Here is a 21,355-nt window from a genome sequence, read left to right as displayed (position 1 = left end):
TATGTACATATATAAAAACACAGATATCGATGTAAATAGATCTTTATAAATGAAATGAATTTTATTTCTAAATTCGTAATATGTACATGAATTATGTTACTAGAAAAGCAGAATGAGCAATAATATTTCTCCATATACATACATGTTTTATACTTTTTAATACTTTACTACTAATTCCAATTTAAGTAAAAGATTGTGGATGAATATAAAAAAGAATGCGGAATATAAAATATCTTATCTTCTACGCATTAATGTATGGATCAAATTTTATTTTAATTTCGAAGTTTTGTATAGTAATTTTAACAGTAACATGACATAGTAATTTGACATATAATCTAAAAAAGAAAATCGCGGTTTTGCTTTAAATTCGAATTTTTCTGCTTTATATCGAACTGGAAACTTGTGGGAAACAAACTATTAAATCTTCAATTTCGTTTACACTGTAATTGTGCAGTGCTTAAAAATAAATATTGAGATACATACGTACGAGATACATAAATTGCATATGTAACTATTTTGTAAATGATAATTGACAATGTGCGCAAAACTCCTTAACAGTAGATTGTCGCGGTATTTTTTTGTGGGCTACGACGTATAAACTTTCGCGTGCCTTTTACAGTCGACGATTTCTTTTCATTGCATTATCTCATTTTTCCTTCATTATTGTATGATTATTCTGAAAATCTTTTAGTTTTTGATAGAGGCAACACATTAAAGGATCATTCGGTCAGAGTACTTATGTATGTAAGTACATATATATAGTTTATCCGTTTTCCAGATACTAGTCGAATGTTTGGTTAGTATCGTGGATTGATTTCGATCGTCAGTTCGATCATCATTTCGATCATTTCGAGCAGCAGGATGCTAGTAGCTGTGTGATTAAGTTCGCGATGCTGAAGGAGGCTTAAGCGGGGAAATTGCGTGGAGCAGCATAGCGAGGGCGCAGTCGCGGCTCTTATAGATTTTCCCCTTGCTACATAACTTGGTACGTGTAATACCGACACAAAGCTCGGGGGTTGCGAGGATGGAGTAAAGGGGATGGCGCGTGTTGAACGCGCAACGTCTACGGAAGCGAAAAGGAACTGCGCACACCCAGAGGTGGTGGAATAGGAGGACGAGGAGGAGAAAGAGCAGGAAAAAGAGGTAGAGTAGGAGTAGGAGTAGGAGTAGGTAGGAGGAGGATATAGCAAGAGGACAGAAGCGACGGGCTAGGCCAACCGTCTACACCGTGAATTGCCCGATCGGGAATGAATAATCTCGCGCATAGGTGGTGCCCGACGTGAAGCATTTGGACATGTGACTAAGGGTGAGTGCATCATCGAGGTGCATCTTCGTGGTGCACTGCTACTCGTATTTCACGGTTAAACACGTGGTCCTGTCCTTCGATGCATCTTTTGAACGGTAAGTCTTTTTTCCTTACGTTCGTTCCCTGTCTATTCGTTACACTCTCGGTATCGCATGGTGTCATGAAACGGTGAAACTGTTAATGTTCGCATGATATTTAGCAATCGGTTCATATATTTTATCACTATACGTTCTGACGGCTATAATAATCGCTTTTCCCCTAAGCGCGAGTTACCAGCTGTTCATTTTGGAAAATAGCTTGCAACGGTATCTATCCGTCAAAATCTGTTTCATGTTTTATTGTTTTCTCTATGAAGATCTTATATACTGCCAACTTCTAAACTAGCTATCAAGCATTTTTACGATTCGTTGTAAAATTCCTAACGATGTCAGATTTTCGGGTGCGGTTCTTCTTACACTTAGCCGTTTCCGCCGTTTTTCTAAATCAACTTTTTTAATTAGTTAAATATATTTATGTAAAGTAGGATGCTTTTCTCAAAATATTGCAGTTAATGTTATCGTTATCTTTCGCGTGTAAACTTTGAAATTAAAAGCTGCTATATCCGATATTTATCTGAACCTGTCGCTCAATTTCAAATAATTCAATTTTTGCTTTTATATTAATTTTAATACGATACATTCTAACAAAATAATACAATACATATTAGTATGCATGTATGATGTACCTGATGCTTTATAATTAGTGTTGCGATACAATAATGTGCAGTATTAATGTCAAGTGTACATATACATTCAAACATCTTATTCGATCGTTTAAACTTTTGTTTTGTATTTGCGCTTTACAAACGTATCGGTTTTTCTAATTTATAACAACATGCTACAAGCGTCGAAAAGTCTGTTACTATAAAAATATCTAATCGAATCGTTAATTAAAAATTTAAAGGAAAAAGTTTATGGTATTGAGACATAAGTCTACTATCTATATATATACATGTATATTATAACACTTTTACATCGAGAAAATTTCAAGAAAATACAATAATACATAAATTATATGTATATTTATATTTATTAAATACAAACGGCGTATAGTCGCGATAGAGATAAGTTAGTTTACAATACACTCTTAAATTGCTCATGATCGAAGATTTTGAGTGTAAGTCTTTAACGGTTTAAGGGAAGTTGATTAAGACAAGGAAATGTTAAATATCGAAAGATTTATTATCATCGAGGACAAGCTTAGGTGATTAACCGTTACACAAAGTTATAACAGGTATAGTTGTAACGACTATGATGGAAGTAGCAATTTTGTATTGAATATTTTACACTTATTGAAATACTATATAGTATTACGCGGGAAAAAACTTAATACATACATAAGTACGTACATGTACATATGTAAATAAGTCTAACGTTTTCCGAATTCGTGGTTTTGAAAAGAAAAACAGATACTGTTGAAAATTATAGTACGAATTGCAGTAAAGAAGTAAAACGCTACGGAAATAATTGCTTAATCGTTTAAAAAGTAAATCAGTTTGTACGATTCAGATTGGTCTGATCGTTGCAACTTCATAATAAGTTATAGAGTTTTCCTATTTTCTTCGAGAAAATTATATTGCGTAGTCTCTAACGTGTATCGTAATTTTCTAATGTTCAACTTTGAACGATTATACGATATGTACGATATGTACGATATGTACGATATGTACGATATGTACGATATGTACGATATGTAAAATACCAGTTTTATATCTGTGCTTTTACTCGTCGGATGATTTTAGTACGAAATGTTGAGGTTACCATGGCAAGCATTATACGTATGTACATACATATGAGAGGGGTGAATTGGGAAGTGGGCGTGAAGGTTGATTCATGCTGGTACGGTGTTCTATACTACCTCTTTAGCTATATTTCGATAATAAGAACCGATAGCATCAGTACCGCATTACAGCCGGATTTAGTATCATATTCGTAAGGAAAGCTCGATTCGACTAAGGTCGATTGTTTTGTTCCATTAAGCATATTATTATGTAAAAATTCTACCTACTTTTACCATTATGAGTACATATACATATGTGTATATACATTTATCGTGTGTATGTACTCTACGGAATATAATTTATATTATTTTACTTAAACCTTACAGTATCTCTCTCGCGAAAAGAAGTATATCCTTAAATATTTACGAATGATATTTATACAAGTAGCTATACACAGCTATTTGTAGCTATTCGTAGTTCTGTCAATAACGAAAGAATGTAGTCGATTATATCGATAGGCTATCTATGTACACTAGAAAAACGAGCAGTAAAAAGAGAAAGACGATAATCTCATTTTGCGTTTAGCGTTAGTAGAACATTTTTAGTCCTTTGGTAACACAACTTTGATAGAGCTTTAACTTTGATATGCACATTTTTGAACTGCAGTATCTACCTATGTATGTACGTATATCGTTGCCTCTCTATTTTAATCTAATTAATCCAACATACGATTACGGTTATTAAACATAAATAACGAATTATTCATTTGTAACTAACGATCACAAATTCACGATTAAACATGATATTAAACAGCGACAAAGAACATTATTTGAAGTAGCGACGTACTTTGAAGCGTTGATGCATCTCGATCGAAACTAAATGTTTAAAATCATGTATTATGTTAGTTATAGCGTTATACAGAAATAATGAGAAATATTACGTTATCCTAAGATATATTATTGCTTGTTAATTTATTTTTAATCAGTGTAACGACCAATCGATTTAAGAATGCCGAAGAAAGCTTAAGAGGTATACAAAGTTTTTAATACCTTTACACTCCACCGATATACGATTGATTACGCATTATCGAAATTGTTTTCACGTACTAGAAGCCGTTATTTGTTAAATAAATAGATAATCGTTATATGAAGATGAAGTCAAGTACTTGACAAAATTTGAAGGGATCGATTAAAATTTGAAAATTATTTTATGCTTAACGTCAGATATAGGTAATTATATACGAAATAAAGCGACATGACACATGGATACAATATACTTATACAACAACAGATTGTTCTAGAATTATAATTTTCATATTTGTAAAATACATATAAATTCACGTAATTCGTGCATTCGCATAAAACATAGAAAAATGGGAAGCATCTTTGCTTTTATCTCGATATACGTAATATGTGTAGAAAATACGCAGTTCTAAATAAATACGACTTCGAAATATAAAATCTTTTGTTAAACGCATTTTTGATTTTCATCACATCTTGCCTCGATTAGCGCACATAATGTAATTGTCAGACGTTCTTGTCGCGTCTGTGATTTCTAATTGTAAGCTCGAATCGCGCGCTCGACGGAAGGCTATTATACCGAGAATTAAGTGAGGTGAACTCTCCTTTAACTCTAATATTTATGAATATCTTTATTTATCTTAATAAAAGTAATATCGCCGAGAAGTAAGGATTTCTCTAAAAAAAAAGTCGTGGATGGAGTTAATATCTTATTATTTTCAGATGAAAATTACTCTCCTTCCCCAGTCAAAGAACTCAGGAGTTGATGCAGTAAAATCTGTTTCTTCGATGGATAAATTCCAACCGTTCGGAATCCGTTTATATTTCGGCTCTTTGTTTCTGTATACGCCCTCCATAATAAATAACTCTTCTATATCAAAAAAGACTTAACGCTCTTTGTTCTTGACGCAGAAATAGTCGCATTTTTTCGCTGTAGTCAGTTTTCTGTGGCCCCATAAGTCTTATCGGGAGGCTGAAGTTTGTGCGTCGAATGTGACGGTAGGGATACGATCGATGGAAAATTCTTTCCGGACAATTCGATTACGTTTACGTTACGCGTGTCGCTGTAACGTCTATTCGATATCAACGAGATAGGAGATTCTTCCGAAGGTCTGATAAGCGTTGGATCCATTGTGTGAAGGGTGGTGTTTGAATCCAGCCAGATGGATGATACGTAGCGATCGATTCACATAGTGCCATCTTCGTAAGTAATTTATTCTCATTTTTTCTCGGAAAAATGATCATAAGTGGCGCAAAGTTTTCTGCTGCATTCATACAGCACGTAACGGTTATCGATGCACCACGTTCTGCTGCCGTTAAGTTGGCCATTTGCCTTTTTTCCCTCAAGACCGACAACTTTTGATACTTTTGACTGTACAGCGGTAAGCCCCATCTCGCCTGCATTCTGAATTCGATCGGGGAGTATAACGATATTTGTCACACTCTTGATCAAGAATATCAAAAAAAAAAAAAAAAAAAAAGCATTTACATTTTCTCTGTTGAAGCCGAGTGTTCTGGCAGCTGAAGTGTCTGTTGGTGTCAGTGAAACGATCTTGGGTTCTCGATAACTGGTTAAAAAACGGTCTATCCAGCCTTTTCCTGTCATGCTATTCCGAAAAGGATGCTCGATACTATTTCTAACGTTAGCTAGTTGATAGATGGTTAGTTGGATATGTTTAGTGAACGTCCCAAAGAATTTTGACTTCATCTTCAAGATACGTATAATTAACCAATTGGGTTTCGAGGTCATTTTCTAAAATTGTTTTTTACACTAATTTTGTGCAAACTACATTCTCAGAAGCAACGTGTTCATTGACTAGAACACATACGGGCTACGGTTGACCGTGGCACGTTAAATACTTTTGCCGCTTTAAAGTACGCAAATTTTTTTAATTTCACACAGCTTTAATAGCTTGTATCGTATTTTCCGCGGAATAATTTTAAACCTTTCTTTTCTTTATACAGTTTCGTTCGTAACATCCGAAGGAACGATCGAACTTCATTTTATTATTTAGTAATCAATTTTTAAATGTGGTAGTAACGTGAGATTGTCTCATATTGCTACCAATCAGGTATCTCATATTTCTATGAATTTGCCATTTCACTTTCCCTCATTATGCATCACAATCAAAATACAAACATTTCAAATATTCTTCGATGTACGAAAACTATGATTGTCACGATATAACTTAGCTTTTTTGTTTTTTTCAAAATCACAAAATGAATCAAAGTAAATTTCAGTTCAAAAGTGATTAATGTTTGTAGTAGATTTTCGTAACTTCTCCTTTCTCGGTGAAATTTCATCGTTGTTGATAACACGGTAAATGCGATGAAAATCATAGAAAAATACGTTTTCTCACCGCGTATAAAAGTACCGAGTAAAATAAACCGAAAGGAGGATGTAATGTCTCTGATATTGCTTCACTTTGTGTGTATTTTTAATTGGAATCCCGATAGTATTTTAATTTCGTAAGTAATAAAACGTATTAGAGAGTCCTCGGACGATCGATAATATTGCCAATATCTTAAAGTTGTCGATAAAAATGTGGCTTGCCAATAAATATTGACAATATCGTATTGACAATGTACGTACATATATATTGATCTTTTTAGTCGAGAACTTTAAATATTGACGATATATGTTGAAGGTTTCCTTAGTTCAGCCTGGTGTAATGAAACAAGAAAAATGTTTGCAAAATAAATACATACGTATATGTATCGTATTATATGATACTATATAATTTAGCAGATGCGTATGATCTTTAATCTGAATATATCAGAGAAATAAATTTATGCCATACAAATCGTGGCAACGCTTTGTCAATTGCAAAATTGGTCTCGCGAAATTCTATGTTTATGTAACGTAATTACTTAAATACAAGTACTTAAGTACGTATGTTGCGTGGATCGCGGGTATTGTTCATCGAGGATTTGCAATGTCATCCTAGTCGTTATGTTAGAACGTCTAGTAACAGATATATACGTATATATACGATGGTGGATCTATAGCAGTAGAAGTAAGAGAGATCGATACGGATTGAAAAAATCATATCGTTGATAAGAGCAAAGGTAATCAGATATTTAGAAAGCGGATAGCATTACCGATTTCGATGATCTTTAAATACGTTGTGTGGAAATCGACGTTCTCAACAAGTTCTTCCTATAGCTTACACACATCGGACTGTCTTGGTTGCCGAGATATTCGCAAACGGCAAAAAACTATCGTTACCATTGTGCCAGCGCTTTGCAACTAAGATTATAGTTATGCCGCGCAGCGCCGGCCGATCGGCAACCAGTACTACACGCGTATGCCACGAACGCACAGTTGTAGGTAGAGTTCGTTCGTTCGTTCGTTGTAACGGTGACAGCAATTTTCTCTTATTAACTTTATAAGGAATAACCAGCAACGGCTAAAACCTTTTCGGGGTTGCTCAAGAGAGTGTCCTTGACAACATGCGTCAAGGTCAAGATCTGCCACCCCTAAAGTCAACATTTATCATATTCCCTGTCTTATATGTACAGAGCGTAAAAAAGGTAAGTGTTAAGAGTGATCCTACACCTTCGATTGTCGATGAAGATTTGTAAAGAACAGTTCGTGTAAATACAACCTTCATCTTGAAAATCCAGATCAAGCTTCTTTCTTATCGTATCGTATAGTACTCATCGCGAGGAACAAAGGTTTCAAAGGAACCATGATCCGCAAATGACCGTTTAGGGAGGAAAAAAATGTTAAAGCTTTAATCATTCTTACACTTACCTTTTTTCACACCCTGTGCATAGTATCGTCCTACTGATTTTCATTGAAAAATTTGCAATTGTAAATAGTCCCTGTTTAGATTGAAATATATCGTACCGAAGTAGTTCAACTATTATTTCTGTAATAATATCCGCCAAAATCTTAAACGTCTTACAGTTTTGTCACGGAGTGTATTTAATGCAATACGTAAATAGCAACTGTTACAGATCACAGGTTGGATAACTTACAATAAACTACAGACTTGACGGAAACTTGCTAGAGACTAAAAATATCTTTCAAAAATCGGATTTTTGCTTCCGGTATTAAATCTTATGGAAATGGACGGTTACTACTTGTAATAATATTGAGAGAATAACGAATCACGAAAAGTCAGAAACCAGAGTTCCGGTTTCTAACGTGCGATTATTGTATTCATTATTATGCAGTGAAAGTAAATAAAGTTTGGAAACAGTACGGGGACCTGTATAACAAGCAATTGACAAGCCAATGATAATACGTGTAATGACGCCAATGATAACTCGTTACTCGGGAGATCAATGAAATTCGTCGGAATTGAACATTACGACCGAATATTTCAATAGTAATCTATTTTCACTATGTAATTTGGCATGGCGGTTTCACTCTCCCGTTGTAGGGTAGACTCGGAATAGATTCTGGTTTCTAGAACGTCAATTGTATACTAGAAATAAGCAGCTGCACTCAAAATACGCTGGTTTCTGTGAAAATTATGTCAAATGTATCAATGGATCGACAAGCGTAAGTAAAAAGTTTCATCCGTTTTGTGCCTGTTGTCCTTTAATATATGCACATATTATATATCGGCCGAACGGGTTCTAGTAAAGTGCTCGAGTTTTCTTACTGATCGTTTATTGTCCTACGGTAGATATTACGTGTACAGGGTGATCAACTTAAATCTATAAACGCAGATTACTATGCGTTGTTAAAAAGAATAGTTCGGATAAAGAGCGAATGGTTTTGGAGGGGTCACATACGTATATGTATTTATGTACTATGTTGACACATTCTGTGCGAAGCGATTCGAACATTAGGAGTTACAGTCGACCGCACGTGTTCTTACGATTAACAATATATATATATATATATATTTACTTTGCAAATTAAGCATGTTTCTCTGTTTCATCGAAGGTATTCGTTTGTATCTAATGGCATAATTCATTATTTTTCGGATACGGCATACGTATATAGGCATATATTACAAAGATTTAATTAATATTAAAAGTAAATGAACTTTGAAAATATGTGAAAATATCCTTTGTCTTTATTATTGCGTTTAGTATTAGACTTTGTAATATCCAGTCCTTAGCGAGTTGTCGCGTTTGCTTTCTTTTCGACGAATTTCATGCAGTTTTCTATACATATCCGATAAGGATTAAATTTTGCGTTTGCGTTAACAAAGATATTATTACCTTCAAGAGGATTGGTAAAAATGATTGTCATTTCGATTGGATATCTTCAACCTCGGAAAGTATTACCGTATACAGTACACATACGCTTAAGAAACTTTACAGCCTAAAGCGTTAATCCGAAAATTTCATGTTGATATCTGCTATGGCTTCGGAGAGAACAGTTGGCAACGCTTTATCTATCCCACCCTGTATACATATTGATATCTAACATGGTTATGTAACAATAAGTTAAATAAGTACACATACTCGTATGTTGATACTTTTGGCGAACTGACAGTCAAGATTAAATATGCGGGCCTACGTTAAAATAAAACTCGCAGAAACACGAACGCGTAGCGATGCAAAACAGGTGAAATCTATTAGTTTCCTGTTACACGTATCGCTGTTAAAACTCTTTGTTCCTACATCCGGGAACGCGCTAGTTGGAAAATATTCAAGCGTCGCGTTATTTAGGTTATCCGAATGTTTATAAAACTTACACAGTACCTACATTTGGTCTATTCTTTATTCACACTTTGGATAATCGAAGCATGTACATACGTCTATGGTTTGTAAGGTAAACTGTTGTTTCCTGCGCGCTTACGTTTTGCCATTTATACCCCTATACTATAACGTAATAGCTTCGATCATCTCGATTAAATTCTATCGATTAATTATTGGTATTACAAATTACGAATTGAACTGTAATCTATATTTTATGAAACGTACGCATTCGTTAGGTGGCTTTTATCGCGATAAATGATCGAACAATAACATTTAAAATAACAAAAATTATGTATTCGATAAAACATTTGTCTATTGAGAAGTCTATCTGTCAATACCGTTAGCTAAATTGCGAATGAGATTGTAGAGCACAATACAGATACATTTCCGTATATTTATCGCGCTAATTTATCATGTAACGTGAATGATAATATACATGCGAGGACCATGATGTCGAGTCATTGGATGTGGTACGTAATTGGACGCCTGCTCCAATTGCGAAAGGGTCATTAAGAATATAATCGATATTTTTCGTGATAACTGGGCTATGTCGTTAGAGGAAAAGCTTTCGATGACAAAATAATAACGAGTTAAGTAAAAATATACAAACACTTAATTGCTCGTTGTAAAAGAAGCGTTAAAAGAATAACACTTAAATTCAAGAAATACAATTAAGCTTGCAAACAATCTGTACGAAGTGAAAACGCCATAATATGTATTTGAACCGAATCCTTTCTTTTTTTTTTTTTTTTTTTAATTACAAGTTGAAGGTGATATGCAACTTTCAAGGTTATTAGTAGCCACAGTGAGAATAGTCAGCGGAATAAACACGTGTCTACAATACAATAGGTAGTAAAATCAATATCTTTCGGAAGAATTAACATTTTTTTGTAAGGTTCTTCTTTTTGTAGCATTTTTATAGCAGGTAAGTCACGTTATAATCTTTTTATACTGTATTTATTGTTAGGACAGTTGATTAGAATATGATTGGAAGCTTTGATGATAAGATAGTAGCGTGTCCAGTCCAGTTCTTGTGGTCGATTTTTATCGGTATCGGTGAAACTTGATCATATTTCTTCGTACGATAATATACGTATAATCATTTTTATTGCGTTTTTATGTCAAATGTATTTCTTGGAAACAAATATTTACGCAATAGCAGTACGAAAATTTACCCAGAGACGTGTAAGTAAGTACATACACCTATACATTTTACATGGCGTAGATATAGGTGTATATTATACATATTTGTATAATTTGACTGATTTATTATTAAACATTTAGAGCGATTTTGTTCAATAAGCATTAGTGACTAAACACAATGAAATCATAGAACTGGAGAATACTTTATGGGCATGACATTAATTTCGTATATTTGATAAACGTATAATTTAATAAATGCTGTTTAACACGCCATTTAACGTTTTAGCACATTTATATATCAAAAGCCTATGAATCATGTTTGTGTTAATCGAATCATATTCGTCTAATATTTAAGAAATGTCTATCACGTTTCTATAAAGTGTTTGAAAATAAAAACTATCGTTAGCTTAAATCACGGAAATAATTCAGTTCCATCGTACGAATTTACTAAAACGGTTTGCCTATATTTCGACAAATTCACTATAGTTCATTAGTGAACATGAATTGTTCATTTGGCGTTTCCATAAAAGGAAGCAAATATACGATCTTGCAAATAGAATCAAGCGTAAAAGTGGAATTTCAAGCAGAAAGGATCCTAATAGAGCAAAAGAGATTCATCTTGCGATTACTGTAAGCAATTTGATATTACTTTCGATAATGGTCAATTTATTCGAAGAGGATGATTTTCCTTAACCTTCGCAGTGACATGTCATTTTTTAAGGAATATCTGAAATTTCGTAGACATACAAAACAAAAAAACGTACGTATTTGATCACTTTGAAGTCACTTACATGCATATTCATACTTTGTTGAAATAAAATTGTTTGAATATCATCTAAAATCAAAAGTACGGCATATCGGTGACAAATAGTATCAAATTTTTTTGATCTTTTAACCATTTGCTTTTATGTTTGTAATACCTGTTAAGCTGGAATTATGCATCAAAAGGAATATGTAATAAATTCATAGTATTCTGCGATATTAAATTTTGCATGCTATTTTTACGTAACCTAATTTATTAGGCGTATTAATGTATTATATTTATTTATACTAAAATTTTATACATATACATATGTATGTATGGAAACACGTTGAAAATCGTTTCAAGCGATGGAAGGAAGGAACTGAATTATTAGAAATGTTGCCAATTTACGTTTAACGTTCCGTAAAGCTTATAAATTATGCGATGATTTAAGAAAAAATATCCAAGTAATTCAGAAAAAGGTGAATTTCTGTTCCCTTCAACAAAGACATTTAAGTCAATATTTGAATGCATCCTACATATGTACGTAGGAGAAAAGAACCGAAGGTAAATATTACACATTTCCTTTACGTTCGTTTTGTTAGTCTTGCAATTACTAGCGATAACATACTGATAATCGTGGCGTGTTACTAATGGCCATCAATGATATACAAGTGGCTTGTGGTCGAACGTGTGTTTTCGATGTCATTCTCGTCGAATAGTATTCCGTCATAAATGTTATAGCGATTTGAAATTACATAGTGTAACTCGGGTAAACATGTTCTCATCCGTACCTATATTGTATGAAATTAAAGTTTTTAAAATTGACTCGTTTTTACATTTATAAAAAAGCTATATATTCGATTTATTTAAGAATATCATATATATATAGTAAATTGCATGCTCAATTAATAGAAAATGTGTCAGGCAGTTGGGCATTTTCACTCGAGTTAGAGCTAGATTGTACGTTTTCTCGATTGCAGATTCGATGAAAAGGAGATTAATAACAGATAAGCTGCAGATAAAGGGATGAAAAAATCGATAGTTGTGTCTCAGATTTGTAGAGATAGATACAAATTAAATGTGACATTGACAGGTACTTGACGTATCGATCGCGTTCGCCGTATACAATCCGTGATAAAATGATGACGCGTGTTAGAGTATACCTTTATAATACCTAATATAACGAAATTGTAACTCTCTTTATTTCTGTCAACTTTGGAGGAACGTTGGACTGTCGGCCGAAAATATAAGAATCAACCGTTACCACTGTGACAAAATGATCGAAAAATACGACTTTAGAATCTCAGAATTTGAAGCTAAATTTTCAAACTATTCAGGGCAAGTATGTATTGTATTACTGTAATACATTTTGTATTTAATTTTCAATTTCAAACAGCGCTAATAAATCTTAGAAAGTGAAATACAAATGGCTACATGATTGTCCAAGCAAATTTTGGATATTTATGTAAATTGATGTAGTATATGTTCCCAATTGCATATGTTTTACATATTTGCCAATTGTATAATATAATTTAAATGTCGTAAAGAGAGTATATACATATGTAAAAACCAGCAAATATTAAATATTTCAAATAATTATATTCCTTGATCTTATCGTATTTTCTTAGTTAATCGGTTCGTCTAAATTTCTCTTGTAATTTATGCAACTCTGCTTAACCTGGCAAGTTGTCGATTATCGAAGCTGGCTATTAATATGAAACACCTTGTGTATGCATTTTTCGTTATGTAGCCTATAAATGTCGCATCGTTTACTCGGGGATTATTCGGTACGTGCTAGAACCGACTGTGTGCTTAGTGTTTAAGCTCGGACGTTCGCTATGTCCTAAATGTTGAGCTGGTCTTCTGAAACCGGTTCACTTCCTTAATAACATACTTAGTGTGGACGATTATTATAAAGGTAAATATTTCCAGCTATATATACATAGCAATACATATATACGTAAATAACTATTGTATTCGCTATTAAGTTAATTTCGTGATTTGTTGCTTAATACTTAAACGCAGTATCGCGTCATTTTATGCATTTCGATGCGTACAAAATTCTATAAATAAATACGCACATACGGATTGCGCGTGATTGTTCAGCTGGTATTGCACATAGGAATGGCCATAAAACGTGTCGTATTAACGTACTGAGATAATTCTTCAAATGTACATAGCATGCTACCCAAGTATGTTTTTCAGAAAGCTGACATAACGTAAGTTGCAGACAGTTTTCTTTTATGTTACGACCACTTTCGCGATCCTTTACTCCGAGATTGCTACAAAGAACTCGAAACGAAGGAAAACGCTGTGAAAAGGCAACTAAGAGCAAGAGCGAACAAGGTAGAAATGCGCCAGTAAGATGATTATATCATGCATAATGTTTTCGAAATAAACGATGTAAAATAATAGATCTAAGTTATAAATTGTAATAATATTTCTACGCATTGATCTCGGTCTACAGAAATGTCGAAAGAAATTATTTCACGGTTATATTGTTATACCGCTTATGTATCGAATCTCTATTTTTATCATATCGTCTAAAATTTAAACGCATACGGGACATAATCCATCCTTTCGTACGGCGAACCTTGTGAGGGCGTAGACCCTGTTCGCGTATTATTCTTCTCACTGGTCCGTGTGAAATCCTTACTCGACAAGCTATTATTTGCAAACACAGGAATCGATACGTTTATGTACAAACGATAACTTTGCTCTTTCTTACGCTAATGGACACGAGGATAGTCGAGCGAGGAACTGGCGTAACACAATCGTGAATCGTTGAACTCTTTGGAAATCACAACGATCCTGAAACTTCTCCTCGACGCTGCGATCTTTCATTGATTCTTGCCGATTGACGAGCAAAGGTATATATATATACATATATATCTAGTATTATATATAAATAGAAAATTACATATATATATGTAAAGGTATATGTACATATACCTTTGCTCCACGCAAATTGAAAATAATTTTCTACGATGAATTTGCTTTAAATAACTTTAGTACTTTATGCGGTATTGAATTGAAAATAATAGATTCAAGTTAATATAATTCTTTAAATTTACTATTCGCGTTATATCGAGAAAAAATTAAAAGATGGTAATAAATTTCTGTACGCTATGTTGAAACGTTGAAAGAGGTATGAGATGGTTGGTTTCGATGCTCTCCTCTGTTTGAATAAAATCGAATTTTCGTTCTTCTCTCGTTATTGCCTTCTTCCGCTCTATTTGCTCTCTAAGGTCGTAAATTAAGCGGAAGAGCGTAATCGCAAGACTTACCGTACAATCCAAAGGTTGTCTACTGCGCTTTTTGTATCATTTAGGTCATTCCTTTGAGCCCATTTAATTACATTTATAACTTTTAGCACCTGTCGTATAAATTTAATTCTATATTATCAAATTTCCCCAGTTTTAAGAAATGATACTACTGAAAAATAAATTACACGTTTATGGTAAAATATACACAACGACACGCCTCGCGTCAGTGTCGAGTGCTAACTATTTCTTGACTATTTGGTTTTGTTGCAAAGGAACAACATGATTTGCAAAGTGTTTTCGCTGGTTCTCGGCACAAGAATGGTATCAAAGATCGAAATTACTCGACCGAAATTTTACCCATCTTCTTTTATCCACCTCTTGACCTTCCAAACTGAATGCGCATAGTTACTCGACGACTTATATGATTGATAAATAATTTAACTTGACGGTTATTTAACCATTAGGCGTATTTAGAAGGCCATTCTTGGTAAAAAGTGTTTGTATAATTAATGGATCGATTCAGTTTTGTTATCGGCGTGTGGATCGAAATACTAATACGTTTAATTATCTTAAGGAGAATAGCTTCTTTAACGCAGATGAATATTTTCGTCTCTGCGCGTTTGCAGTGATAACTGTAAAACATTGATTTTAAGATTTTAAGCCGTACAGATAAGTAGATAATTTTGTAAGATATACATGTACTGCGTGTCTTTCAATGTCACTGAACTTTCGTTTGGGTCGGAGATTTACATGAAATTGTTTGTACTAGAGGTTCTAAGTTAATTACGAAGCAACGTGTGAAATGAAAATCATGTTACTTCGAACGGTGCTTGATGTTGTCGCGAAGCTGTTAAGCACATTGTATTAACGAGTCAAATTTATCGATTGCTTTCGCAACGAATATACATACGCGTTTCGCGTTACGCTCGAGTGTAGTTGCGTGTCTTTTACTTCTTCTTATTGCATTTTCTTTTGCTTTATGTTAATCTTGTGGATCGTTTAATTTTTTCTATACATAATTATCTGTATGCCGCGGAATTTTATTGCGAATAGCTCCTATCTATCGAGTCAACGATCCAAATTACCCATCAATCTTTAAATTTCTTCTCCGGTTGAAACGAATAAATATATTGAAATATATGAAATATAAATGATTTTGCCTGAAAGGATTAATATTTTTTTTTTCTTTTTTTTAAGAAACAACGAACTGAATCGAGTAACGTATTAAAAAATTACTGTTCCATTGTAAAAGCAAATTCGATCACCCGCATAAAATAATGATTAACGGCAAAAATACTTTTGGAATCGTCCAACATTTTCCGTTGGAGATAACATTATCGATGTAAATCTAAATGATAACATTGGATGACCCACCTTGCATGTACGTGATCAACCGTAGGTCAGCTAAGAAATAATTCGAAAAGTTCCGTCTATATTCTTTTACGTTCTCTTTTAGGCGATATTTTTCGGACGACAGCGTATATACGTATATATACGTGGTACGTAGTAGCCGTATTCAGTGGTAATCGTATTCGGCATTAGTTAACGCATAATTGGTTATCGCGAGAATATTTTACATTACTATCGATCTAATCTATAATTCTGCATATCCAATACTCTTTTATAGTTCAGTGGATATTAGTAAGAAAAAATGCAGCGGTCGCGTCGGACTTTCTCCCAGTGATTCGCGACTTTTTACATCGTATTTTCTCTGTTACTGTTTCGCGATCTTGCAAATACTGTCGCGGCTATTTAACGAGAGCGTTTTGTCCAATTAAATTAACGTGCCAACAATGGCAATAGTCGCGATCGAACACTTTACGTGTAACGCGTGTTTCGCCGTTATACATAGAATTCTGATTTCTATATACGGAGTGTTAAAGCAGAAGAGGCGGTGTTTGTGAGTGTTTGTGATCTTAGCCGTCAAGAGAACGAAGAAAATTCGTATATATATACGTACCTACGGAAGTATCGTTTGATATTTATCATTCAAGTTGTGATCTATTTACTTTTACAATTACGCTATAGACACACTAGCAGCTGTCGTAGATCAACGAATCGGACGAAGATCATTCGCGTTTCATGTTTTTCGATAGAATTTCGACTGCTATACGTATTTAATTTCCGTCGTTTGTCTCACGCCAGTGTCTGAACAAGAAGTGTGAGTGAAATAGAGAAAAACACTTATCGGCTACGTCTTTTTTCGATCTACTCAGCCAACAGTGTATTTCTAGAGTAAAATTAACTGGAAATTTAACTCGAAAAATAATGTTTCACTGTCTCGATCAAGTGTTACAAATATCGCTCGTTTTTTTTCACACTCTGCATACGCGTGTATTACAGGGTACGATGTGAAACGATTTCAGAAGCTTATACGTATAATGCGAATCTTAAAATCAACCATATTCGATACGTCCTATTTTCATTTCAATATAGAACTGCAAATCATAGATCAGTATAATCGTAATTTTATCGTCGTTATCGATTACGTCAAGGTCTTGGAGAGGCTCTATAGAAATTCAAACCAATCGTTCCGTTTACATTCGGTATATTTTACTTCTTCTCGAACGTTGTTCCACGTTTATCAGAGAGATCGTAAGAAACAGAAACGAAAGCACGAATGTAATATAGTTTTCTGAAACATCGAATTCATCTCTATCTCATCTTGTAACCCATTTCATCCATGCCCCGTAAACTCTCCGTTATTCTGATTTACGTGTCTTCCGACAGTGCCTAACAATGGTCTATCTTGACCTATCTACCATCATTCTCTTCCTAACCTTTCCGAATCCTTAAAACGCTTGACATTTTACCCGCCAATAGGCTACTATTACCGAAAGTTAATCCGCGTTGATCTTTGTACTCACCCAGTGCCACGAATAAAATTACGGCTTCTCTGTCCGAGTAAACCACGTTTAGTACACAAATGTAACGATCAGGCAATGCAAAATGCATATACTGAATATGCAAGTATAGAGGTGAAGAAAAAAGGAAAGAAACGACGTATATCTTTGCGATTAAATATTTTTATATGGGCGTAGTGAAAATGTATGATTTTAAACAACGTATCGCAAATGACCATATATGTATGTACAAATATTTGCTATTTTAAGTATCACTGGGTGCATTAATATCGGTTTTATTTCCGTCAGTTTAGAAGAGCCATCTTAACTAATTTACGATCAAAAAATGAAAAATCCAAAGATAAAGAGTTTGTCAAGTAGCAAAGTATGCATATATGGGTGTTAGTAATATATATTGGCTTTCGAAAATCGATTTGACTCTCTCTCTATATGTCGCCGTGTAAAATAAGTCATCGTTTAAAGCCACCAAGTTCCGCCATATATCGATATATTCTTTCAATTTAATTTCACTTCTACCCCATTGCGACACCAAAGTTACAAACCGTTTTTTCGCAATAAAATCTTTGAAAATTGTAAACTCATCTTTAATGATATCGGTATAAACCTGTGGTTCGGTGTAAGAAGAGCCAATGTCATATTTTTACAGAAACGAGTTAAACCCTACAATCGAGTTTGTAAAGAACCGTATAATCTATACAAGAATGACAATCTTAAATTCAATCTAGAAATGACTATAATGCCATTAGCATATATTAGTACATAACGGCAGTATATGCGTACGTAGCTGTTATTCATTATCGGTATCTAATATATTTAGTATTTAATTAGTATATAATTATATTATCCACAATCTTTGTAATCAAAATATGTATATAATGCAAATAAAGTAAATAGGTTTTCCCGGATAGTTTTCAGTGGTAGTGTGTATCTGTAACAGCTCTTTTTAGGTGTGGAAACCTTATATTTTGTATAATATAGTCCTGTATTACGATTTATGGATGTTATTAATACGTACGAACGTATTGGACGTATCGCCATGTCGTCATAATTAAGCATTATACTTTACGTTCTACATTTTTCATTTTCCTTTTCAGTAGCTGAATGGACACCGTTCGGGCAAGACGCAGCGTATGGATAGATAATTTTTGACAAAGAGGAAACGTGCGGCATGAGTCTGCCGCGTCCTTCCCTGAAGGGATACTTTTTTTACGTGCTATTCTTCTCCGGTTTGCTGCTAGTTATCCTGAATCTACTACAGGACGAAATATGGCATCGTATGCGACCTCATCCTGGACAATCTCAACCGGTTCGAGTTTCCGATACCAAGGTAATAAATTAAGCTTCCTAAATATCGTACGTCTTAACGTTTAAGATTTAATTCGGAAAAATATTCGTTCGCGTATCTCTACTTTAATAACCTCTACTTTACGCTATAGGCAAATTTTTACTCGACACGGGCGTTGATATACGCTGTGACCAACGTCTACTTATACGTATAATACTATATTATGCTATTAGATTTACGAAAAGCCGCTAGAATTCTATCAATTAAATAGAGATAAAATTTCTCGCTACCTGTACGTACATGTGAAATATAGATTTTCAATATCTCCTTTAAATCGAACCGTGCCAACTATCCAGAAGAGGCGACAGATGATATTTCAGTTTTACGTTGTTCGAGGTAAATTTGTTCAAAGACACGATTTAATTATCGACGATTCTTTTTTATATAAACAACAGCACTGCAGGTATTTTGAATAAAACGGTTCGAGTATCACACGTGTAGCAGTTTTTCGTTTATATTTTACTTTAATTATAACTTTGCATGGAATCGAAAATTAACAACAATGAGATATCGCTTGTCAGATTGGTTTTATCGGCGATACATACCGCGTATGTAAAAGTTCAAGCTAGCGGTAAATCAAAAAACCAGCTATTTTATAATTTATTGAATTTAAATTATTTTGCGTATCTGTATCAATTAACGAGTAATACATGTACACGTTTCACGTGAATTTTTGCATTCGATTGAACACGTTGAGGTTTATATTCGTGACCAGATTAAAAAATACAAACTCTAGGAGATTCGGTCTGTTAAATATATATATATATATATGTATAGTAGTTAAATAAATATTTTGTTGCTGTAGACACATGGAAGCTCTTAAAGACGATAGTATTAACGAATAGAGGAGGAAAAATTATTACACGTTAAAATGTTGAAAACGTTAAAAATGTTTAAATATCGGATTTCGATCGCAGATCAAGCAAAATTGGCCTGCAAAATTGAAGAAACCGACAATGCATGTTTCGCAGACTCGAGAAAAAATGGAGAAAAAGCTTCTATCCGAGGTATAGTTATTAAATTGCATTGTCGATAGATGACTGTAACACGGTATATGCGTGAAACATAACCGAGACAACCTTCCTATCGATGTGTATCGAAACGTACTAATTAACGTTTTAAGGGAAATGATTACACAAATATTCCTATTATTATTGTCGTATAGGTAATCGTAGTTAAATTCCACGTACGAGAATTGTCGAAAGTAATGCTTGAAATGTATCAAATACCGAACGCTGTTTTTTAGTTTTGATAAAGCAATACGACAAGTCGTGTCTAATCTATGTATAAGAGATCGAGCCACGTACGATTTCCATGTTTCCCAAAATGAAAAATTAATCGACCGTCTTGCGAAGCAAAAAAATAAACATAACAAAATCGGAATAAATTTGAAAGTTGGTTATTTTTATTTCTTATTCCAAGTTATAAAATCGGAGGTACGTATTATCTCACTCTTTATTGCTCTCATAGATAAGCTCAATTGCACCGATTGTATCATTTCATTTCTCAATTTAATAAATATATTTCGAACGCTACTAAGATAAAGGTTTAAATGATTTATTATGGTTGTCTCTGTGGTTTCTTAGATATTTACAGCTAATACCCAACTAGTTACGTTAGCTTCATGTAGACTGCTTCGTTTCGTGTGACTTGCGATACACGTACGTACGTACATATATACATATATACATACATACATGCACATATATGGCATAATACCGCATATGAGCAATTAGATTAGTTTTTACTATTGACGATTAAAGTGTGATCCGATAGAATTAGCATGCAGGTGCAATTTTCAGAGCTATGTAAAACGCACAATCGCTAACACACTTAGGAGTAGGTATAGCTACGATCGTTGTACTTCGTAATCGTTACAAATAATATAATACGCGTGATTACACGGAAAGTTGCTTTCACGCTTATCGTTAGTATAAAAGTGTGACAAATATTCGTTAACATAAGTAATTTACGTATTCATGAATGTATCAAGCATTATTTACAAGTAGTAATATTATGTAAAATACTTAGGTAGGAATATACCGAAAATAACTGATAAATATAATCTATTAATGGAATTTAATATTTTGATATTTCACACCAAGTTTTATCCAATTCATCCATCGAATAAATAACATTTTCATGTCGTCGGTGGTTTGTCTTAATGTAAATCAGTGATACGCCAACCACGTAAATTTCTACAATTTCAGTGATTTCGGCGAATAAATCGTAAGTTTTTAA

The 21,355-nt window shown here is 33.8% G+C and overlaps 1 protein-coding gene across 7 annotated transcripts in view; it reads left to right on the top strand.

The window, feature by feature from the left end:
* Positions 1 to 629: 629 nt before the first annotated feature.
* Positions 630 to 21,355, top strand: part of LOC122567151 (glycoprotein 3-alpha-L-fucosyltransferase A) — a 33,661-nt gene continuing 12,935 nt past the window's right edge. The window contains exons 1-3 of one of the 7 annotated variants that reach the window (XM_043725415.1): positions 630 to 1,306; positions 18,864 to 19,096; positions 20,032 to 20,121. In XM_043725415.1, the coding sequence (XP_043581350.1) occupies positions 18,938 to 19,096; positions 20,032 to 20,121 (249 nt within the window). In that variant the 5' untranslated portion in view covers positions 630 to 1,306; positions 18,864 to 18,937. Of the gene's footprint in view, positions 1,402 to 5,160; positions 5,289 to 18,863; positions 19,097 to 20,031; positions 20,122 to 21,355 lie in introns of those variants that run through there. The other 6 variants (XM_043725414.1, XM_043725413.1, XM_043725418.1 and 3 more) reach the window with 6 other exon arrangements.

Source organism: Bombus pyrosoma, linkage group LG4 (assembly GCF_014825855.1).
Source record: "Bombus pyrosoma isolate SC7728 linkage group LG4, ASM1482585v1, whole genome shotgun sequence".
Taxonomy (NCBI): Eukaryota; Metazoa; Arthropoda; class Insecta; order Hymenoptera; family Apidae; genus Bombus; species Bombus pyrosoma.
This window is presented reverse-complemented; position numbering and strand designations above follow the sequence as displayed.